The sequence below is a fragment of the Macaca thibetana genome, chromosome 5 (assembly GCF_024542745.1).
Source record: "Macaca thibetana thibetana isolate TM-01 chromosome 5, ASM2454274v1, whole genome shotgun sequence".
Taxonomy (NCBI): Eukaryota; Metazoa; Chordata; class Mammalia; order Primates; family Cercopithecidae; genus Macaca; species Macaca thibetana.
The window spans coordinates 79,092,141-79,117,268 of record NC_065582.1 but is presented as its reverse complement, the minus strand read 5'-3'; the positions used below and the strand labels follow the sequence as shown (position 1 = coordinate 79,117,268).

Genomic DNA, 25,128 nt, shown 5'->3' with positions numbered 1-25,128 from the left:
GTTTGTAAATACACCTGTCAGCACTCTGTGTGTAGCTAATCGGGCCAGGACTTGGAGAACTTTTGTGTCTAGCTAAAGGATTGTAAACACACCAATCAGCATTCTGTATCTAGCTAAAGGTTTGTAAATACACCAATTAGCACTCGGTCAAAACGGACCGATCAGCTCTCTGTAAAATGGACCAATCAGCTTTCTGTAAAATGGACCAATCAGCAGGATGTGGGTGGTGCCAGATAAGGGAATAAAAGCAGATGACCTGCGCCAGCAGCGGCCCACTCTGTGGAAGCTTTGTTCTTTTGCTCTTGGCAACAGGTCTTGCCGCTACTCACTCTTTGGGTCAGCGCTGCCTTTATGAGCTGTAACACTCACCGAAAAGGTCTGCAGCTTCACTCCTGAAGCCAGTGAGGCCACGAACCCACCGGGAAGGACGAACTACTTCGGATGGAAGGAACGAACAACTCCGAATATGCCACCTTTATGAACTGTAACACCGCAAAGGTCTGCAGCTTCATTCCTGAAGTCAGAGAGACCATGAATCCACCAGAAAAAAGAAACTTTGGACACATCTAAACATCTGAAGGAAAAAACTCCAGACACACCATCTTTAAGAACTGTAACACTCACCCCGAGGGTCCGCGGCTTCATTCTTGAAGTCAGCGAGTCCAGGAACCCACCAATTCCGGACACAACTGGTTCCCAAACTTCTTGGAAACAACATAATTTTCGTCTTAATAAATAAAGCAGTCAGACTCTGAGGTATAGTTCAAAAAATACCTTACATAAGCGATTTCATCTGCACAGTGCCAGAGTTGCATTATTTTATTATTCTTGATTTAGCAGATGCATTTCATGAAATGGCTAAAATATATATGTGAAAGCACTTAGGGGAATTGGAGCCATAAGTGACCTCAGAGAGAGTAGACCCTTTCCATGACATTGATTCAAATCAGGTGGCAGGATCTGAGATCTGGCATTTTTAAAGTTGCCTCAGGATGACTTTTAATCTTAGCAAAAGTGGCTAAATCCCTTTCTTCTCCCTCCAAAATACTTAAAATCTCAGGTGAAGGGCGCACCAAAATCTCACAAATCACCACTAAAGAGAACACAAAAAATACTAACCACAAAAGAAAAAAAATGATAAATTGAACTTTATCAAAATTAAAATCACCTGCTTATCAAAAGACACTATGGTCCTAGCCAGAGCAATCAGACAAGAGAAAGAAATAAAGGGCATCCAAATCAGTAAAGAAGAAGTCAAACTCTTGCTGCTTCCTCATGACATGATCCTGTACCTAGAAAACCTTAATGACTCATCCAAAAAGCTCCTAGGACTGGTAAATGAATTCAGCAAAGTTTCAGGATACAAAATTAATATACGCAAATCAGTAGCCCTGTTATACACCAACAGCGGCCAAGCTGAGACTCAAATCAAAAACTCAACCCCTTTTACAATAGCTTGAAAAAATACAATACATAGGAATATACTTAACCAAGAAGGTGAAAGACTTCTACAAGGAAAACTACAAGACACTGCTGAAAGAAATCATAGATGACACAAACAAATGGAAATAAAACTCCTGCTCATGGAGGGGTAGAATCAATATTGTGAAAATGACCATACTGCCAAAAACAATCTACAAATTCAATGCAATTCCCATCAAAATACAACAGTCATTTTTCACAGAACTAGAAAAAACAATTATGAAATTCGTATGAAACCAAAAAAGAGTCCACATAGCCAAAGCAAGACTGGGCAAAAAGAACAAATCAGGAGGCATCACATTACCTGATTTGAAACTGTACTATAAGGCCATGGTCACCAAACAGCATGGTACTGGTATAAAAACAGGCACACAGACCAATGGAACAGAATAGAGAGCCCAGAAATAAACCCAAATACTTACAGTCAACTGATCTTCGACAAAGCAAACAAAAACATAAAGTGGGGAAAGGACATCCTATTCAACAAATGGTGCTAGGACAATTAGCAAGCCACATGCAAAAGAATGAAACTGGATCCTCATCTCTCATCTGATACAAAAATCAAGTCAAGATGATCAAAGACTTAAATCTAAGATCTCAAACCATAAGAATTCTAGAAGATAACATTGGAAAAACCCTTCTAGACATTGGTTTAGGCAAAGACTTCATGACCAAGAATGCAAAAGCAAATGGAACAAAAACAAAGGTAAATAAATGAGACTTAACTAAACTAAAAAGCTTCTGCACAGCAAAAGAAATAATTGGCAGAGTAAATAGACAACCCACAGAGTGGGAGAAAACCTTCACAATCTATACATCCAACAAGGACTAATATCCAGAATCTGCAAGGAACTCAAGCAAATCAGCAAGAAGAGAAAGAACAAACAAACAAACAAACAACTCCATCAAAAAGTGAGCTAAGGACATGAATAGACAATTCTAAAAAGATAATATATAAATGGCCAACAAACATATGAAAAAATGCTCTACATCTCTAATTGTCAGGGAAATGCAAATCAAAACCACAATGAGATACCACCTTACTCCTATAAGAATGGCCATAAAAAAAAATACTAGATATTGGAGTGGATATTGTGAAAAGGGAACATTTTTATGCCGTTGGTGAGAATGTAATCCGTGGAAAACAGTGTGGAGGTTCTTTAAAGAACTAAAAGTAAGTCTACCATTTCATGTAGCAATTCCACTCCTGGATATCTACCCAGAGGAAAAGAAGTCATTATACGAAAAACACACTTGTACACAAATGCTCGTAGCAGCACAATTTGCAATTGTAAAAATATGGAACCAGCCAAGTGCCCATCAATCAACAAGTGGATAAAGAAAATGTGGTACATATATACCATGGAATACTATTCAGCCATAAAAAGGAACGAAATAATGGCATTTGCAACAACAACCTGGGTGTAATTGAAAACCATTATTTTAAGTGAAGTAACTCAGAAATGGAAAACCAAACATCGTACATTCTCACTCATAAGTGGGAGCTAAGCTATGAGGACACAAAGGCATAAGAACGATACAATGGACTTTGGGGATTTGGGGGAAAGTGTGGGAAGGATATGAGGGATAAAAGACTACACATTGGCTACAGTGTACACTGCTCGGGTGCACCAGAATCTCAGAAATCACCACTAAAGAACTTATTCATGTAACCAAACACCATCTGTTCCCCAAAAACCTATTGGAAAAAAAAAAAAAAGACACTATGAAGAAAATAAATAGAGGCAGGTGTGGCGGCTTATGCGTGTAATAACAACAGTTTGGGAGGCCAAGGTGGGAGGATTGCTTGAAGCCAGGCATTTGAGACCAGCCTGGGCAACATAGTGAGACCGCCATCGCTACAAAAAATAAAAATACTAGCCAGACGTGCTGGTGTGCACCTATAATCCTAGCTACTTGAGGGACTGAGGCAAGAGGATTGCTTGAGCCCAGAAATTTGATGTTACAATGAGCTATGATTGTTCCACTGTACTCTAGCCTAGGCAATAGAGTGAGACCTTTTCTGAAAAAAAGAAAAAGAAAAAGAAAAAGAAAGGAATAAATAAGTCCCAAACTAGAAAAAATATTTGTAACACAAAGATTTGACAAAGACTTTGAATATAGATTATATATAAAGAACTTCTAGGCCGGGCGCGGTGGCTCAAGCCTGTAATCCCAGCACTTTGGGAGGCCGAGGCGGGTGGATCACGAGGTCAGGAGATCGAGACCATCCTGGCTAACATGGTGAAACCCCGTCTCTACTAAAAATACAAAAAACTAGCCGGGCGTGGTGGCGGGCACCTGTAGTCCCAGCTACTCGGAGGCTGAGGCGGGAGAATGGCGTGAACCCGGGAGGCGGAGCTTGCAGTGAGCCGAGATCGCGCCACTGCACTCCAGCCTGGGCGACACAGCGAGACTCCGTCTCAAAAAAAAAAAAAAAAAAAAAAAAAAAAGAACTTCTACAAATCAATAATGAAACTTCAAACAATACAATAGACATAGGCAAAAGGTTTGAACAGATGTCTCACAAAAGAGGATATATGAATGATCAATTAACACACAAAAAAGTTGGTCAATACCGTTAGTCATTAGGAAAAGGCAAATTAAAATTGCAAAGTGTTATGTCACATGTACAAAAATGGTTAAAATTTAAAAGACTAACAATACCAAATGTGGGTGAGGACATGGAACAATGGATCTCACATACATTGCTGGGGAGAGTATAAAATTGAACAATCCCTTTGGAAAAATATTTGGCAGTTTCTTATGAAGTTAAACACATATCTACTCTATGAACTAGTAATTAGGTATTAACTGTTGAGAAATGAAAACATTCATTGAGCCAAACCTGGAAATGATCCAAAGGTTCATGAACAAGAGAATAGATAAACAAATTGTACTATGTTCATACAAAAATACTTCCCCACAATAAAAAAGAATAAAGTACTAATATGCACAACCTCCGTGAGTCTCAAAAACATTATGTTAAACAAAGAAGCTAGATCCAAAGTTGAATGTACTGTATGATTACATTTATATAAAGTTCAAGAACAGACAAAACTAATCTATGATGAGAGAAATAAGAGCAATGGTTACCTATGAGTGGGATTCACTGGAAGGAGTATATGGAAAATTTTGATGATAAAGGAAATGCTCTATGCTTGGAAATTTCTAGCAAAAATGGTGTTTTTAAAAAGACAGTTTGAGGCATTGATGAAGTGTATATATACATTTATCACAACTAATCAGATTGTACACTTAAGATCTGTTCACTTTATATAAATTTTACTTTAATGAAAATGAAAAAGAATGCATCTTGATTAGAAGTCAGGCTGGGAAAACCAAAGGAAAGCAACTTAATTTATGTTATTTCTCTGGTATTTAAAATTGAAATAATCCATATGTCACCAACTCAAATATTTTCTCTCCACCATCTATTTTATACATCTTTCCAGTTTTGAATGGCAAGCAAAGAGGATACTAATTCACAGATTTTTTTGTTTTGTTTTGTTTGTTTATTTGTTTTTTTAGCAGAGACAGAGTTTCACCACATTGGCCAGGCTGGTCTCGAACTTCTGACCTTGTGATCCTCCCGTCTCGGCCTCCCAAAATGCTGGGATTACAGTTGTGAGCCACTATGCCTGGCCGATTTTATTTTTTACATTCAATACTTATTCCAGTTCTTAGTCTTTTCCTACCACAGATTTCATTTCTGTTATTTCTACATTTAGTTTCTCCCAGATTCAAGCAATTCTCCTGCCTCACCCTCCCGAGTAGCTGGGATTACAGGCACCTGCCACCACACCCAACTAATTTTTGTATTTTTAGTAAAGATGAGGTTTTACCATATTAGTCAGGCTGGTCTCGAATCCCTGGCCTCAGGTGATCCAACTACCTTGGCCTTCCAAAGTGCTGGGATTACAGGTATTAGCCACCATGCCCAGCCTGATTCACAGTTTTATACATATAATAAGAGCTGCAACCAGTGGTTTGCATTTTCATTACTTCCAGGAAGTAGTGTTTCATTATATGCAGTTTACAGTATCTCTAGTTCTCTTGTCAAGCCTTGTAGACCACTTGAACTGCTCTTCATTTAATGGTACTGTACTTCTTATAGGTTGAGCAGAATTGAAGGCTGGGGAAAGATTGTTTTGGGAATGATAGAAAATCCAGATTTCTTTCCCTAAACCTTTACATTTTTAGAAACTAAAATACCTGGGAGAATGATGAAGAGTCATGCTGTAATTAAGGAAGCAATTTGTTGACGGTGTGGTGGTGGCAATGATCAGTAAGAGGTGCTGAGCACAGTAAATACATAACCGAGGAAAATTAGGTGCCCTGTGCTTCAATGAGGAAATTTCATCTGAAAAGTTAGAATTTTATGACTAGCACACATAAATACGTGTCCCAATAGTCCCTTCCAGCTACTGCTGTACACTCACACTTATAACCATTCAGAGCTATCTCCTTGCTATTAATGTCTAACTTTCTTACTGACCTGCCAGCAGGGTTCCCCCACCCAGCTGTGTCCCTTCAGGATCTAAGGAACTATTAAATAAGAAAAAAAGCCGGGCGCGGTGGCTCAAGCCTGTAATCCCAGCACTTTGGGAGGCCGAGACGGGCGGATCACGAGGTCAGGAGATCGAGACCATCCTGGCTAACACGGTGAAACCCCGTCTCTACTAAAAAATACAAAAAACTAGCCGGGCGAGGTGGCGGGCGCCTGTAGTCCCAGCTACTCGGGAGGCTGAGGCAGGAGAATGGCGTAAACCCGGGAGGCGGAGCTTGCAGTGAGCCGAGATCGCGCCACTGCACTCCAGCCTGGGTGACAGAGCCAGACTCCGTCTCAAAAAAAAAAAAAAAAAAAAAAATTTTGTCCATTCCTGTTCCACATCCTGTCAGCATGACCCTTCTCCTTCTTCATGTCCTTCTGAGGCATCCTAATTACTCCACAGAGCTTCACACTGCATGCTGTAGTCCAAAGTACATTAAAGCTCCCCTCCTTCTTTCCTGACACCTAGTATATGACCAGTCACATACTTGGCGACTTGTCATTCATTAGCTCATACTCATATACTCTCTGTTGTTGCTGTTAATCAACCTCAGCAAGCTCTTGATGTTAAGGACCATGGCTTCTGTTTTTTGTACTCCAGACGGTACCCTATCACATATAGCTGTTTAATTAGTGAATCAATTAGTTAACTTTAACTCAATTCCAGAAATAAAAACATATTTGGCAGCTCAAACCCATAAGTTATAATGCATTTCGTGTCAACTTTAAAATAGTTTATTTCAACCTTTCTAGAGTGCAAGAAAGGTTCAGTTTTATCTAGAAGTAGGAATATAAACTTATTATATATTTATTTATTTGAGATGGAGTCTCGCCGTGTCACCCAGGCTGGAGTGCAGTGGTGCAATATCGGCTCACTGCAACCTCTGCCTCCCAGGTTCAAGCGATTCTCCTGCGTCAGCCTCACGAGTAGCTGGGACTACAGGCGCGTGCCACCATGCCCGGCTAATTTTTTGTATTTTTAGTAGAGACAGGGTTTCACTGTGTTAGCCAGATTAGTCTCGATCTCCCGACATTGTGATCCACCAGCCTTGGCCTCCCAACGTGCTGGGATTACAGGCGTGAGCCACCGTGTCTGACCAGAATATAAACTTATTAAATATCTCCGGAAATCCTTCCTAGTTGGGCAGCTCTGTCTTATGATTTTGCTCTCCGGGCAACTGTAGATGATGAATTAGCTGGGATTGATTTTCATCATCAGTCATCAGCCATAGCATCTGCTATACCTCTGTTGACTCTATCATCTCCTAGGGGGCTTGTACTCAACATTAATGACAACATTAGCCCAGGTGACATGTAATTAAGAAAGCAAACCTTTTTCCAACCAAAAATAATATGAGAGATTCTAAATCCAAGCAGAACAGAGTTGTGGATCATTTCATGTTAGTCTTCATATTCTCTCCAATCCAGTCCACTGACACAGCTTGATGCTTGACTGTCCTCTAAGCCCCTTCCATTGCTGTCAGAAAGCAATGGAATATTCCACACATCTACCCAAAGGACTTCTCTTTCCCGGCTCCCCAGGGTCTGTTTCTCCTGTGAGGGTTCAGAGCTGCCTGGCAGAGGCTGGCTGAAATAGGAGAAATCCTGACTTTCAGAAAAGTGACCTAGTCTTTGGAGAATAATCAGGACATACTTAAGTATGAGTAAAAGGCATAGAGTTATTTTGTTCTCCTCTGTAATGGGGTGTTCACTAGTGTGACAGTTGTTTTTGTGACTATTGATTTACGTACATTTTGACTAGCACTTGGAACACTACATCAGCATAACTTAAATGAAAGTCCATTTTCCAGGATGGAGTGAACTGGCAGAAATTTCCATTGTGCATCAAATCTGCTATAAATTGTTTGCCTTCTGGGTATTTTTGGGCCCTAGTTGTACTCCTGAAGAAATAACCGCTGTTGCTCCAAGTAGAAAGTGGTTGAGGAGACAGCTAACAGATACATCTAGTTCTTATTTTCTATCACAGAGATGTGAAAAAAAATCCTAATTTATCTGAGAAGGAACAGCATTCCTCTGTGCTGGATTTCCAGTGCTTCCCAGCTTTTGCACTGTTAGCTTATTTTTTCCAACGGCCCTGTAATAACAATCCACTCCTTTCCCTGCACTCCTGGCCTCTCGTGATGTTTTATCATGCTCATGCTGAAAGAAAAGGTGTCTGTGCATACTGTATCTCTTCATTTGGCTTCAGGGATTTCCCTTTGATTTGGAAAGAATAATCTTTCAAATTCCGCTATAAAGTATACAGGAGAAAGAGAAAAAAAAGATTAAACTCCTGGAATGTGCACTACTATTGACATTTCGTTCAAATAATGGGCCAAAGGTGAACTATCTTTACCATTGCTCAGGTGAAGGATCAATTATTATCAGTCCAAACTATCAGCAGTGCTGCTCATCATTGATTTATACTGCATGGTTTAATTTTGTCTCCATCTTTCAAGACATTAAAACATAACCAATATTTAGCAGTTCCCGCCATTCACCATGAGCGTCTCAACAGTCCCCTAACTCCTCTCTCCCAGTTCTGCCCAGGATATTTATGGTGAGTAGCAAGTTATCTCCTCTTTGGCAGCCATCCCTGCTTTCCTCTGTGGAGGAATTGCCCACATTCTCATTTGCAAACAGAGGCTCACTCAAGTGTCATTAAAGGAAAGGAGGTGGAGCCTGAAGAGCTTTAAAAAGCAAAGCTGAGTCATCCCACTTTTCAAAAAGAGAAACCGTGTTGGGAGAGGAATCGTATCTCCATATTTCTTCTTTCAGCCCCATCCAAGGGTTGTGGCTGGAACTTTCCATCAGTTCTTTCTTTCTTTTTCCTCTCTAAGCCTTTGCCTTGCTCTGTCTGTCAGAGTGAAGTCAGCCAGAGCAGGGCTGTTAAACTCTGTGAAATTTGTCATAAGGGTGTCAGGTATTTCTTACTGGCTTCCAAAGAAACATAGATAAAGAAATCTTTCCTGTGGCTTCCCGTGGCAGGCTGCATTTGGAAGGTCTCTCAGTTGAAGAAAGAGCTTGGAGGGCAACAACACAACGGGAGAGTAAAAGATGCACCAGGGCTAAGCCCCACTCAGGCAGCTGCATCTGGAGTCAGACATACTCACCTTGCCCGGTCCATGTTCCAGCAAAGTCAAGCTGTTTTCTTTTGAAAGTTCAAACCCATCAGGATTATGCTGCTCCCTCTTATCATTCTGTTGCCAGTAGTTTTAAAATTTAGTTGTGTTAGTCTCTCAGCACCACAGCACTGGAGCTGTCCTGAAGGTACTCCTGCAGGACATGGGAATTCTACTCGTGTGGGTAAGTACTGCAATGAAAAGGAGCTCCAGGTCTCTGGGAAACTGCCCCTACATCCCTGTTGGTTCAATCTGGTATACTTGGGCATTTTAAAAAGTTTGTCTTTGGGTGTGTATAGTTGCTTCATTTTTGTTTTCTGATGCATGTTTATTTTCTTACTGGCCATTAGAGCTACTCTGCTACCAAATATCAAAATTAAAAACTCTCAAACTGTACTTCTATATGTAAGTGAATATGCCTCATTTTAAACTAGCAGAACATTTCATGGAAGCTTCAGCTTTTATTCTGACAAGAGGAGTAAGTAACACCTAGCTGATTGGCTTTATATTGGAAATTAGGGAAACAGATGGTTGATTTTTTGTTTGTCTGTTTGGAACTCTTAAGCCACAAAGAAAAAAAATTCTTCCTTCTGATAACAGTGTAAGAATTCAGAAGTTGCTAAAAATTAGTGAAAAATGGGAAGGGAACTGTGAACAAAGGTAATTGTGAAAATTAACCTAAGTTTCAATTTCAACCTCCTTCACTTTCTCTCCACTCTTACTGTTTCTGAGGCTCTGACACGACTCCGGAGTTTTCGTAACAGGTGCAGTGCAACTTTGAGAACTGCCAAATATGACAGTGGGTAAATAAGCCACGCTGTCCTCTCATATTAAATGGAATTTTCACCAAGGGGAAATGGGAGCTTGACTGAATGTGAATTACAATCCTGCCAAAGGATATTGCCTGAAAAAATTCTCCCTCTAACTGTTAATTCATTTATTTAATCCTTGGGGTGGGTCTCCAACCTGCTGCTCAGACAAGGCAGCTGCCTCCATTGATGAGAGGGTAATGAGCTGCCCCGACATTCCATTTTTATCAGCTTGCCCTTTTGAGATTGGGTCTGGCTTTTAAAAAGAGGTAGATCGAGGGGGGAAACACAGTACAGTTTCCAGAAGAGACACTTCTGGAAGACAGTATGCAATAGACAATAGTTTGAATAAAGAGAGCAAAACAGAGCCAAACTGCCAAAGCTAGGCTGCTGTCCTGGCTCTCCCATTAAGGAAGTTCCCAGTGAGGAAATCAGGTGCTTTTGCTTAGAATCTCTGGACTCTGTACTCAGGCAGCACTCCTTGTAACAGGTGAGCAGAATTCTAGGGTATTTGAAAGAAATGCTTAATCCTAGTGATCTCTATGTTCCCAGCACCTAGGACATTTCTGCTTCCATAGTGTGTACTCAGCAAATTCTCGTGTATGAATGAGGCATCTTTCTCTGATCTGTTAATGACATAGTCTTAGAGAACAGCAACAAAAAGAGGGTGACACATGACAAAAATGTCCCCATGAACCTTAGACTCAGCTGTTGGAGGCAGAAGTAAAACTTTTGTATACAGTTATGTCAAATGGACTGGACTCTCTTTGGGGTGGGAGAATTTTCTGTGGAGTAGTTGGCAAATATCTAGAGTTGGGCACTGTTATTTGCATGGGTTGTGAGGGGTGATGGTTGGGCCAATCTCTCAGGCAGCCAGAAGCTAGGAAAGAACCCAGGTTGCTGAAGCAGAACCCAAGAAATTACAAAAATGAGCTTTTATGGATGGCTCTAGGATCTCAGAATAGCCTGATTTCTGCTGGCAAGCAAGTCTATGCCTTGTTTTCCTTGCCGCCTCTGGTGGCTCAGAAGTGCCGTCATTGAGGTGGGTTGTACCCAATAAACATGAAACCCAGGATAGAAACAATGAGTTGGGGAGACTGTGTCACAGAGTGGAAGGAACCACAGATTTTAGAAACAAACAAGCCTCATTTCATAACGATGCCACTAACGTAATAACTGAGTTACCTTAGAATATCTCTGGGAAATAATACCCTCGACCACTGCTTTTAGGACTTTCTGTGGGGAATCACATGAGATAACCAAGCATGTACCAAAGCAAGGTGCTTAGCCGAGTGTGCTCAATAAATGTCCTCTTGGGCTCCATGTCTTGGCTAGATCTCTTTGATCAAGTCATACGATGAGATGCCGTGTTTGAATAGTGCAGTGACACGGCACAGATCCATGGAGTGTGGAATGTGTGGATAGCACTTTGGGACTCCCTGACTCTCTGCTTCCCCATGTCTTGCAAGTCACTGGTTTAAATCCTGTACTTTACGCTCCTCGTCTCATGTTAGCTGATAACTGCCTGGGTCACCCTCTGTCGCTGTGTGCATTTCAGAGGATAGTATTTCTTTCCCCTCTCTAAACAGATACGGTGCCATCATCTATTTTCCCTCATTTAAATTCTACTTGCCTTATTTCTTTCCCTTGGCATGGAGATAGATCACCTCTGCAGCCACCTGGCCCAGCAGGAAGAGTGCTTTATGGTCTAACAGTATTCAGGTAAACTTAGGCAGGATTGTTACTCATGTGACTGCTAGCCAGATAAACCAAGTGACAGCAACACAGTTAGGTTTCTTTCTATTCCCCTCCCTCTCCCTCCTTTTTAACAAATTAACTGAGTCTTCTGTTAGCTTCTACTTGAGCTGCAGCAGGTGAGGAGAGAAGGAAAGAAAACTGCTGGCAAGTGGCTTCTGAACTTTCAAGGCCATTTACCCTGGAGGACAAATAACAGTTGAAAAAGAAACTGTTCCTGTTTGGCATCTGTACCTGCATTACTTATATGAACTTTTTTTGGTAAATAAAGGGTAAGGAAGAAGTACAGCCTCCCAGCTGCAGGAGGGATCCTGGGGTGGCACTAAGTTAGCCAACTGGGTAGATCACTTTTAGTAGTAAACAGTGAAATTACTGATTTCAGTACCGGCTAAGGCTTGGTCAGCGTCCCAGTCATGTGCAAACCAGAGTAATTCTGAGACCAGGAGCTTGTTTGTTTTTTCAGCCAGGGTTATGCGAATTTTTTTTTTTTTTTTTTCTCTTCTAATGGCAGTGAAACTATCCTCCAAATATTCAATGGTGTTTGGTCATGGAGAGGTAGTAGAGCTTACTGGTAAACAGCATAAATTTTGGAGACAGATTGCTTGCCTGGGTTCAAATCCCATTTCTGCTGCTTGTGAACTGTGTCCCGTTTTCCTTACCTTAAAATGAAGATAATTGTACCCTCTTCCGAGGACTCTTGTCACTATTGCGTTAATGTATTCATTTTCAATGCTGGCTGCACATTAGAATCACGAATGTCTGGGCGGCCACCCCAGGCAGTCTGGATCAGAGTCTCTTCTGGGAGTGGAATCTAGGCCTCAATTTTTTTTTTTTTTTTTTTTAATGTTCTCTTGGTGATTCTAACCAACAGCCTGGGTTAGAACCACTGAGTTAATATGTGTAAAGTGCACAAAACAGAGCTTGGCGTATAATAAACACTCGTTAAGCCTGAGATTCTATTAATGTTTTTATTGTTTTAAAAATTATTTTTATGAAGGTAATAGTATTTTCTAAATGTGGCTTGGTTTCATCTATAATCATTGAACATTTTTTATACTTGACAAAATGTCATATTGAAAAACCCAATAATAGTTCTACAACATTAAAAATTATAGTCAAAATAATTTCAAAATACATAACTCATATTTCTGTAATCAGAAGAAATGTTTATTCAAAATACAAAAACATATCAACTTGATTTGAATAAGTAACTTTGTGGAACTGTGGCTCTGGTGTTTGTCTTTTTCTTATACCAACTGATAAAAAATTTCATTGCAAATTAAGTCTGTTTGTTAGGTTTCTTACTGGTAATAATCTTACTTTAACAGCAGCAAAAACAAGCCACTTGAAAGTGACAGTGATTATTTCAATTTTTTGCATATTTTTGCCCATGTGTGGAACCCTTCCCTTGAGAATTTTTAAAGTTATTAAAAGCATATAAAAATGGTAAATTAGTTTTCTCAGTGAATTTACATTTTGGGGCTAATTTGAGCTTGTCCAAATATTTGACATTCAATTTAGAAGTTGCTTGTGTTCAGGGTAGAGCAAGTAATTGATTGTTTCCATCAAAAGTAAACAGACTAATAATTTGGCTCAAGTAAATTAAAAACTTTACTTTATAATTTATAAATCTGCCTTTATGAAAATCCATTTCAATGGATTAGTTGTATGTAGTATGATTGGCTGGAGGTTTTTTAGCTTTTAGTTTGTTTTTTTTTTTTAATTTCAATTTTTACTTTAGATTCAGGGGTACATGTGGAGGTTTGTTACAAGGGGATATTGTGTGATGGTGAGGTCTGGGCTTCTATTGATCCCATGTGATCAGTTGGTTTTTATTTTTATTTTTTGAGATGGATTTTGCTCTGTCACCCAGGCTGGAGTACAGTGGCATGATCTTGGCTCACTGCAACCTCCGCCTCCCAAGTTCAAGCAATTCTCCTGCCTCAGCCTCCTGAGTAGTTGGGATTACAGGCATGTGCCACCACACTTGCTAATTTTTGTAATTTTAGTAGAGACGGGTTTCATCATGTTGGCCAGACTGGTCTCGAACTCCTGACCTCAAGTAATCCACCCGCCTTGGCCTCCCAAAGTGCTGGGATTACAGGCATGAGCTACCACGCCTGGTCTCAGTTGGTTTATTAAATCAGTAGTCTCCAGACTCTGTTCCATCAGTAAAATAATTTAAATGTAAGCATATGCTTCTAATAAACACATTTATTTATCAATTACGTACATGTAATATGTACACTGTACACATGAACATGTGTATATAATGAACATTACGCAACAAATAATCTATCTAATATTTTCTTTCCACACAATAGCAAACCATCTTACATAGCCTCTATGTGATATACACCCTCCTTGGAAGACAGTTTGAGAAAAGAAGTGAAATGGTAGAATAAACATTTACCTTTTCTTCACTATAAGCTCTGTTCCTTTCTCTTGATTACTAGGTTTTTTTGTTTTTTGTTTTTTTTTTTTAATTTCAAGTAAAGGTGGGTTATTCATAGCAAATCACTTTTCTCAGAGTGTATAATGGTGAAGCAGAAATGCATGTGGTTGTGCTGAGATTCTTCCAGAAGGAGCAGAAGGCTAGATGATGTTCCTGAGTGGGGCCTGGAGTCTGAGAAATGCCAAGTCCTATGGCTTGCTGGGCTCAGCATCTATTTAAATTAAAGTGGCCTGCACCTCCATCCTATGTTCCGGGAAACCTAGTGTCTCTCTATTCTGTCTTGGAAGATGCTGGAGGTGGGGACTGTGATGAGGAAGGCAAGGCTCTGTGTCCCTTCTGGGCCTCCTACTGAATGATTCATCTACTGTGGGTCTCGCTGCCCTCATGTACTGTCCCTTTCCCACCCTTCACCACCTCCCACCAGCCACCACCCTGTCTCACTTACTTCTTGAAAGAATGAGGAAACAAAGTTGTTATGAGCTGTGAGGGGACAGACTTTACCTGAAGGTTTGCTGTTGCAGGGGTTGAGGCAGCGGCAGGGGCGGGGGCTGCTTACATCCCAGCACTTCCGACAACAAAGCAAAACATTTTTCATTCCTGTTCCTAAAAGTGACACAATGTCGTCTGTGGAAGGGACTTGCCGGACATCTCTTTTTCCTGGGCCTTAGTCTTCTACCACATGAGCCAAATCCTCTTTCTCCCTCAGTGATACCGACCTGCACCTTGGCCCCTTTCCTGGGCCTCCCTAATCTACTTCAGACCATCCACATCCTCTGCAGAACATTTTAGATTTCTTCTTCCTCCAAATTTGCTTTTCTGATCATATCCTAGACCTGCCTTTTTAAAAGAAAATAACTTTAAAAAACTATTAAATAGTGCACCGATGTGTTTTGCTAAACAAAAACAGTTGTGTACTCATTTGAGAATTTCTGGCTCCTGGTTTCAAAGTAATCATTTTCCTTTTCCTTCTACAATGGGAAATGTTAATTTTGAGACAGAAGTGAAAGTTCTCGTAGGCAGTCCCAGGTATTAGGAATGGAATGCATGCTTCTCTCTCTCTCTCTCTCTCTGCCTCTCTCTCTCTCTCTCTCTCTCTTTCATGTCTCCCTCTGTCTGTTTCTCTCTGTGTCCTGTATTCTGAGCCTGGGAAGGGACTACAGCACTTCGGGTCTGGGGAGTGCCCTTACTTTGGCTTGGTGGACACAAGTCATAAGTAAGGCAGGGCACCGACTTGAAAAGAGACTTTAACAGGTCTGGTCATGGCCAGCGATTGTGAGTTATACTATAGGTTGTCCTCCTCCATTATCCACAATCCTTAAAGAGGACTTCGTTAAAAGTTAGAGATTGATCTCACTTGTGCTCAGGTGACATGGTACATGAGTGACAGGTGGGGGGACCTACTTCCAGGAGCACTGTGGCCTCACATTGGTGTGGCCAGAGATCAAGGAGATCAGAGGAGAGCTCTCGATGGGGTGAGGATAAGAGAGGCAGGCCCCAGAATCTCTCAGAAAGGTCTAGGGTGGGAAGATTTTAAACGAGGCTAATTTCCAGCCATTTGCTTGTGGTGGCACGGTCCAAAAAATTTGACTACAAAAAAGAAATGTGTCCTTATTTAGTAGTTATTGACTGGTCAGGTCAAGTGTAAAGTATACATATCTGTGAATAGAGAAGTATGCTCAGAATATTCCCTAGTCAGTCAATGGTCTGCTATTGGGAGCATCAAATAGTTTGGCTTGTGAATCAGTACAATGTCTTTTATTTTTACCATTGACGTGTAGGTTTCATTTAACAAATTCATATAGATCAATTTATAAGTTGTTTTTTAATCCATACAGAGTTAAAAAGTCAAACATTGAACCTCAGATGAAAGGTAGCAAAGATTTCTTACCTGGAAAATAAGTCTTCTAAAATCTGTTCGAGGTCCTTAAACTTTTCCTCACTTTGGTTACAATAGAGGAAACTAGGAGAACCTAGCAACTTTCCAATGTAAATTGCCTGATCTAAGCTATTTTAGCAATTATTGTACAGAAGTAGTTTTTGTAAACTTATTAACTTATTGTGAACAAAACCATTAAAGACTCAATAACTATCCTCAATAGCTGGAAATGACTGCATTGGAGAGCGTTTTCAAAATGGTCAGTTTTTAAGAAAGAAATCACTTTCTCTGATTGTTGTGGCCAGAGATCGAGGAGAACAGAGGAGAGTACTTGATGGGGTGAGGATGAGAGAGGCAGGCCCTGGAATCTCTCAGAAAAGTCTAGGTCAGTTTTAAAGAAAGTAATCGTGTTCTTTTAAAGGATTCCTAAGTCTTTTTCAAGAAATTTTAAATTCCAGGAAGCAGTTTAGTGCTTAGTTTAATTATTACTCCAAATTTGGGCCATCCTAGAGCTAGTAAACAAAATGTTAGTCTTGTTATGTTATAGGTTCTCATGTTAGAATTAGAATTAACTTTAAGAAAGAACCAGAAACAACAACAGCAACAACAGACATCCTGACCATTGGAATGTAATTGTCCCCACTGTCTATTTACTTCTTGCCTACAGGCCAGTACTGTCCTCCAGAATGCTAATATTTTTCACCATGAAGGAAGTATTGCCTAGATATTAGGTGAACTAAGAACATAGATTAACTTTGTAGAGATTCTTTATTACCACTGAGGTGGCTGTGCACACGGCCATCCCAGGCCCTTTCCAGCTGTCCTGTTTGCTGGGGCTCAAGACAAGATGACTGAGAGTCAGGACTGGAAGGATAAATACTATTATTGCCAGGTGTAGAAGACGAAAAAATTACACTGAACAGAAGGGATCTTTACACTTCTTGGAAGATCTTACTATCTCTGAAAATGCTTTACTCTTTTGTTTTATATGGCCAAAGTTAATAACTTCCAAAGGCAATTGTGGAATAATGCTTGTCAACATGTGTTTCTTTAGGAGATGTTCTATTTCTTAACAGTATCTTCCAGAGCTTTCTTCTCAATTCTGGGAATTAGCAAATGTATAGAAACTTCAGTTGTTTTAGCCAAATACAAGGCAGAAACTCCTACTCTCATCACCTGTTGACCTCCTTGCTAAGTCTGGAATCTGAATCGGTGTGAGCATCTGTTTTTTTTTTTTGTTTTTTGTTTTTCATTCTGACTTGATTTTCTGATTCTCCCAAGTTGGCCAAAAATACTAATGCCTCTCAGTGTCTGGGTTTCCCAAGTATTTCCCAGGACATTCAGTACACTGGAATTTGTGTGTGTGTGTGAAGGTATTTGAGAGCCAGCCAACTGCTGTGACAGTGATTCATGGTAGGCCCTGATTTATTTGCAAAGCTTCTTCCCAGTGATGTAAGAGTCCTTTCAGAGAAAAGCACTGCCTCCTTCCTCCATTCAGACTAGCTTTCCAGAGTTCTATGGACCAGCTTTGTGTGTAGTAAGGGGATTACATCCATGAGGTTGTTCTTTCTGTGGGTAGGTGGTTGCTAGGATACAGGTAGTCACAACAGCATCATGACAGCTGCCTTGTTCTTCAGCACATCGTGTATCAGTTGACAGTGTTTTATTTTATTCATTCCAACACTTTTTTGGTTAAAATTTTAAAAGCTTGAAAAAGGATCTTTCTTTTTCATATATACCATTCTTGTATAAACAGGTCAAAGGCAGATTAGTCAAACAACATTTTTTGTCATAATACATGCTGGTTGACACCAATCCTCTGCACTACCAGCCCAGTACTTCCCTTATGAGGTTTAAAAACATGCCAAAGGGTTGAAGCTACCAAGGGTCGTCTGGTGTTTTTCTCTCTTCCTCTGAAGCGCATAATTATTCTGTTTGCTGTAAGATTTTCAACACACAGGAAATTAACCTCTCCTTGGTGTGCAGGGAAATTGCAAAGGTTATTGTCATTAATGTTAATTTACCCACTACATCTTTTAGATTCAAGCAACATTGTATAGAATGTTCAATGCTTTAAGTGGATCAAAAGGCTTATTATTTTTTGGAAGACAAATTTGAAAAACCTACTGGAACTTTTATCTCTCCTGGTTATTCTAATGAATCATGGCAAAGATTTCATGTAAGTGGGAAAAACTGAGGTATTTGAAGAAAAATGATCATCTAGGATTTCAATCCATTAAAAAGCACCTAATCATGGACACCTACAAGAGGATAAGTGACTGTCTTTCAATACTGACATGTTGTCTTCTGAGACAGGAGCTAATAGAAGCACATAGTGCATGACATCCTCATTAACCTGAGTTATGTTGACACATATGAAGTTACCGGATTTATTACTTCCAAGAGATGCAGTGCCATTTTGAAACAAAGGATACATTTTAAGCAGAGTGAATTCTGGTTGGTTCTTTATACAGTGGGTTGATCTTGTCACACAGGCAAAAATGGAGCAGTTTTGGGCAGATGGTTCTAGTGCTTGTTGCCATACTTTGCATGAAGAAGTTCTCTCATTTTTGGTCAATGCCCTATGTCTGGCATATCATGTTAGGCCTCAGCTTTTGAAATTGATAGGGTCTAATTCTAGAGCTGATACAAGCTGTTAATACCTACCTCTTAGATTGATGTGAGTGCTAAATGGATTAATTCATGTAAAGTGCTTAGAATCTTAGCTGACACATAGTGAGTTATCAGCAAATATTGGCTATTACTCTCTACCAAAAACCATAAATGAGACATATTAGAAACATCTTTGCCTTCTATAATTTTTCTAATACCTGTTTCTTCAAATTTTCAGCAATGCTTAGAGAAGTCTAAAATTGGTTTCCTGGGATGAGCTAAGTCCTAAAAATCATCTTAATCAGCAGGCTCTTTGTGATTTAAAAAAAATTATCCTTTTTATTATCCTAACATATGACACAAATTCCCCACTAATTATTTTTTAAATAGTTAATCTTGCTATTTGTTACATATGACTTCAAGAAAATTATATAAAATATTTTTCTGTATATTTATATAGCTGTACCTATAGGTATATATGTATATAGGTAGGGCCCAGAACTTAATGACCAGGGTAGGATTAATGAGAACAATGAAATTGGACTCAGGAAATATCAATATGCCAACGCTTCTTAATTTTACCTCATTTTTATGTTTGTCTAGAACACTCAGGATGTAATATCTATAGGCAAATACTTATGTGTTTATCCTTGCAATTTGAGAAACTAAATTTAAAGCTGATTGAAAAAGAGAGAAGATAATTGTGTTCAGCATAAATGAGACTTACACCAAATTTTGTACCTCCAATAAAATTTTTATAGATTTAATCAGTAGATTAACTTTTAGAATTCCTGCAGAATATTGAGTGTTTAGTATCACTTAGGGGGAAGTTATTCGTTTTAAGTTATTGTTTTACTTCATTTAGTAGGACTCATGATGACACATTTTAAAATTATTATTATTACTTTTTTGAAACAGAGTCTCACTCTTGTCACCCAGGCTGGCGGGCAATGGCACAGTCAAGGCACACTGCAGCCTTGATTTCCTGAGCTCAGGTGATCAACTTCCTGAGTAGCTGGAACTACAGGTGCACGCTAGCACACCCAACTAATTTCTGTATTTTTAGTAGAGACAGGATTTCACCATAGTGCCCAGGCTGGTCTTGAACTCCTGGGCCCAAGAGATCCACCCACCTTGGCCTCCCAAAGTGCTGGGATTATAGGTGTGAGCCACCGCGCCTGGCCTATGATACATTATTGATTTCATATTTGAAGTTCCAAGAAGCAGAAAATGAAATGACTTACAGAAAGTAGAGGTTAAGATGAATAATATTTATGTAGGAATTTACCACAAGTTTAAGCCTCCTTGCCAAAGTGCCACAAACAAGAAAGTTATTGAATTCTATAGTGCATACAGAATGTGAATTAAATTGATAAATGTCAAATTACAATGGACCTTCAAGATCATTTAGCCCAACTGCTTCTTATTATGGATGAGAGGCTGAGATCCAGACAGATGAAGTAGCTTCTCAGGTCCTATGAGAATATAGCTCAGGACCCTAGACTCTTATTCTGCCAGATTTACAATGCACATGACACCTCCCGAGACTGATTGTTGAAAGTCCATCGATGTAATGATTTTATTAGTTCTTTCTACCAGAAAAAATTAATAGTTTCCAGTTGGTTTAGGAAAACTTTCTTAATATATCTAGTTCTTTATGTTGAAAGCAATTTGAAAGTAGGATTGAATTAATGAAATTTCCTTTTATATAAATTACATCCATGAATTAACTCAAATCAAGTCAGCAAGTGTTTATTGGACGCTAGGTGCTTGGGCTGACAGTGGAGACATCACTCATCCACATACACGGTGTTCCCTGACAGGGCAATGGGGCTCCAGAACTCAGTCAGCAGTTTACCTGACGACTTATGGATCCTCTTATTTGGTTTTATCAAAACGAACTCCGACAAAATTTAACAAGTGGCTCAGATGCCTTCCTACAAAGAAACTAACAATTGTAGACAACACTAATATTGCAAACCCAAGAGAATAATGAGGAAAGGGCAGCCTTGACACCTCTCTTATTCCTAGGATGAGCTTTTTGTTGGCTGCATAAGAGCTGAAAGCAATATAAATCTCCATAGATCTGACCAAAAAGAAGTTAAAAAGAGAAACTAACAAGAAGACAGGCTGATAAATGAATTTACAATTGTTATTATTAGCAACGAACCTCATAAAAATTGTGAAGTGTACCTGGGAAGATGTTAGCTAATGGTAACATGAAGCCATCAGGACAGGCAAGATATTTGAAAATGGGTATCCAGAATCTGAAAATGATTTTTTATAATTTTTACGGTTGCGTTCAAAGTTATGATAGTTAAGACGACTCTATTTACTAAGCTTAATGAAAAAAGTCAGAAGCCTCCCTTGAGGTTTCTTACATTACGGCAAAAGAGGAAAAGCCTGATATTATTGTTGAAACACTTGTTCTTCCTGCTTCCTGTGGTGGTAAAATATTGCTACAATAATACATGAAAAACCACATGACAACAAATTAAAATGTGTTCCTCTGTAAATAAATACTGCTGAAAACTGTACAGAAAGAATCAATGAAAATGTGATGAATTAAGTACTAAGCAATTATACTGTTGAATGAGAATAAAGGTGTTTCTAATATATCACAGTGTTTGGTTATTTCCTAGAAAGTAATAGCCAACATTCACTGAGAATTCACTATGTGTCAGTCAAGATTCTAAGCACTTTACATGAATTACTTTACTTGTTCTTTTTAATAAGTATTATTATTATTCCCATTTTATTTTTGCAGATGAAGAAACCAAGACACGGAGAGGTTAAGTCATGTGCTGAAGGCCACACTGCCAATAGTATTGGAACTAATAATGAGTCAACATGAGTACTCTGTCTCCAGTGCCAGTAATCTTAGCCACTATCATAATTACCTCAACAATGAAATACTCAGAGAACTATAATTCTTTTATATGAGAGAGTAAGGGAGAAAATGCAACAGAAAAGAAATTTTCTCAGTGAAAGTTCTCAGAAGTCAGAAATGACTTTTTTATATATCAAAAAATGTTCTATGAAAAAAATAGTATAAGTGTATTCAGCAGTGGTACATCCACTGCATTTACTAGAAAATCAACCAAAAAGCATTCTTGGTGAGATCACAGAGAACACCACAGCCTTCACAGCAAGACGGTGTGGCAAAGTTGAAACTGGAATTGCATCAAGCATTATGGAACGTCATTCATGTAGTTATTTCTATAAAACAAGACTAACTGGTCTCTTTATAATACTTTGTATTGGATGGGGAGTAATCATAAAAATATTTGTCTTATATACTTTCCACAAAGTATCTTGAAGCAAAACACTTAATAGAATAGTCAAATGTTACATGTCACAAAATGTCAAATGTCACAAGCAGGAGGACTGCTTGAGGCCAGAGTTTGTGACCAGCCTAGGCAACATAGGAGACCCTATCTCTACAAATAACTTAAAAACTTAGCTGGGCATGGTGGTATGTGACTGTAGTCTTGGCTTTTCGGAAGGCTGAGGCAGGAGGATGTCTTGAGCCCAGGAGTTCAAGGCTGCAGTGAGCTATGATTGTGCTACTACACTCCAGCGTGGGCAACAGAGTGAGATGCCATCTTTAAAAGAAGAAAAAGAAAAGGACAAGTGTTTAAAAATGTTTGGCTTTTTAAAAATTTTTTATTTTTGTGATTACAGATAGATGTCAGTAGTATGCTACCCAAAAAATAACTAAAACAACAAAACTTTATCCAAGTTATAGGTGACATTTTAACAAGTGAGAAAGTGACCACTAATTATAAGAAATTTGTGTAGGAAGAGAGTAGTTTGAAGATAGATGTTGGAGATGTTTGCATTGTTATGTGATTTTATTGTTGAATCAATGCCATTATGTCACCTATTAACAATTCTTGTGTCTGCACTTTTAAAACGTTTACAAATGGCTTTCTAAGCTATTTTTAAAAATCTTCCAAATACAGAGTTTTTGTCTTTTTAAATCTACTTGTTAAAAACATAAAATGCAATAACTTCTGGTTAGTTTTCATTTACTATTTAAAATCTAGAAAGATAGAAATTTGCTGGTCTAATTCAACAAAATTGGTGAATAATTGAGGGATGTAATTAAAAAGTAAATTTTGTGATTTTGTAAATACAGTCAATGATGCATTTATTTCATTTGATATAGATATAATTGTGAAAATTTTCTTTTGTTTAAAAAAGCTGTCAAAAACCAAATATCAAAACATATTGATCTTTAAACTGATTTTTTATCAAATTCAAGTTTTTCAGTAAACGCAAACTCATCAGAAGGTGTTATGTAATCTCAGTTTTTAACATGCAGAGGGACTTTTGGGTCTGTGGGACATTCCCAGCTGGAGATGTCCACCAGAGACATGTCCGAAAGTGGATGCAAAACTCAGTAGACAGATCAGGATAGTGATTTCTGAATTTTGCTCTCTCTCTCTCTCTCTCTCTCTCTCTGTGTGTGTGTGTGTGTGTGTGTGTGTGTGTGAAACATTTGGAAAAACTTTTCTAATGCTTTAATGTTGGTAAATTCATTTTAGTCTAGTAATGGTAGACTTTAAATAAAATTGAGCATAATTTGTGTTGAAAAGCTGTGGGGTGTTTAAACATTCTTACTTAAGATGAAGGATTACCTACAGCATAGGAACATTATAATGGTTCACTATTCTGCAAAACTGAATTATTATGAGTTTTAAAAGTTATAATGAGCTGTAGTATTGGATAAGAGATAGACACATAAATTAATAGAACAGAAGAGAAAGTTCAGAAACGATCTCACACAAGTACACTCATTTAATATTTAACAAAGATGTTAAAGCAATTTAATGGTGGAAGTCCAGTCTTTTTCAACAAAGGGTGTTTGACCAATTAGACATCTATAAGCAAAATAATAAACCTCAATCAATACATGCAAGGTGTACATTGGTTTGATCAGGAAAGGCGGGACAACTCAAAGAGTAGGATAGGGTAGGGGTAGGTTCCAGGTCACAGAAAATTTTTCAAAGATTTTCTGATTGGCAATTAATTAAAAGACTTATCATCTAAGGACCTGGAATCAGTAGGAAGGAATGTCTGGGTTAAGATAAGGGGTTGTGGAGACCAAGGTTTTATTATGCAGATGAAGCCTCCAGGTAGCAGGCTTCAGAGCTCTTATAAGATCTAAAAAGGTGCCAGACTCTTACTTAATTCTCTCATGCATCAGGGGAAAGACCTAGAAATGAATGGGGATTATCTGCAGAATGTAGATTTTTTTCAACAAGAGACAGCTTTGCAGGGCCATTTCAAAACATGTCAAAGAAATATATTTTGGGATAAAATATTTTTATTTCTTTCAGGGTCTGCTCTTTGTCATGTGATGCTATACTAGAGTCAGGCTGGAATTTGGTTGTCTTATTGCTACAAAAAGTCTGTCTTGAAGATCTTAAGATCTTTCTTTTAATGTTAATGCTGGTCAGCTGTGTCTAAATTCCAAAGGGAGGAGGGTGTAATAAGGCATGTCCAACCCTCACTTCCCATCATGGCCTGAACTAGTTTTTCAGGTTAACTTTGAAATGCCTTGGTTAAGAGGATGGGTCTATTTAGTTGGTTGGGAGTCTTAGAATTTTATTTTTTGTTTACAAATGCAATATATTATAGAAGTAGGTATAAAATTATTCAGTGATGTAATTATAGGAATCTATTTAAAGGGACCTGCTTTATAATTAATTTCTGGAAGATGGATGTAGGGAATCCAGCCTTATGGTGAATATGCCTAGAACAGTGTCTCCTGGAGTGGGTTCCTTGACACAAGTGAACTAAAATACACTGAACAATTTCTAGTACATTCAGATAAGCAGTATAGCTTGGTCTTTAAAAGCTAGGATCTGTGATGAGAAAGGCATAGCTTTGTACCCATACCCCACTATTTACTGGCCTTGTGACTTGTGACAAGTAAACTGCTTCAAACTTTCCTTTATTCTTCTGTAAAATAGAGATGTTGAGAGCATTTACCTCCTAGTGTTCTCCGATTAAATGAAATAATGCATTCAACATGCTACGCCAGAGATAACACACAATATGTTGACTATAATTATTCTGATGAAATTCACCACCGACCCTCTTAGAGTGTTAGAGTGTGGAATAGCATATTAAAGACTGAGAAGTCCTGTTGAAAACAAAACAAAACAAAACAAGTTTCACGTTGCAGTGAACTTGCTAGTCTCAATTAATATCCTGAGGACCTGGGAAGTAAGCCTCTTCAGTTTACATGTAAATGTGGTTGGGGGTAGGAGGGGCTATTTTCTGCTCTGGATGACATATTTCTATCACTACTCTAGGCAATCTTCTTTCACAATTTTGGGAAAGTAAAATGAGTTCCAGAGTATTTTTTTTAATGGAATTAAGACTTAAATTCGAATTGCCTGGCTCTTCCTTCTGGGTGTATTATTTTTACATCATCTGGCTTCTCTCTCTCA

At 38.8% G+C, this 25,128-nt stretch overlaps 2 protein-coding genes across 11 annotated transcripts in view; one reads left to right on the top strand and one right to left on the bottom strand.

The window, feature by feature from the left end:
- Nucleotides 1-25,128, bottom strand: part of CASP6 (caspase 6) — a 252,125-nt gene that overhangs the window by 209,533 nt on the left and 17,464 nt on the right. The gene's annotated exons all lie outside the window — the stretch shown is intronic.
- The window catches only part of EGF (epidermal growth factor), a 100,061-nt gene continuing 83,696 nt past the window's right edge, over nucleotides 8,764-25,128 (top strand). For all 10 annotated transcript variants that reach the window (XM_050790985.1, XM_050790987.1, XM_050790994.1 and 7 more), the window contains exon 1: nucleotides 8,764-9,340. In XM_050790985.1, coding sequence (XP_050646942.1) covers nucleotides 9,214-9,340 — 127 coding nt within the window. In that variant the 5' untranslated portion in view covers nucleotides 8,764-9,213. The remainder of the gene's footprint in view (nucleotides 9,341-25,128) is intronic.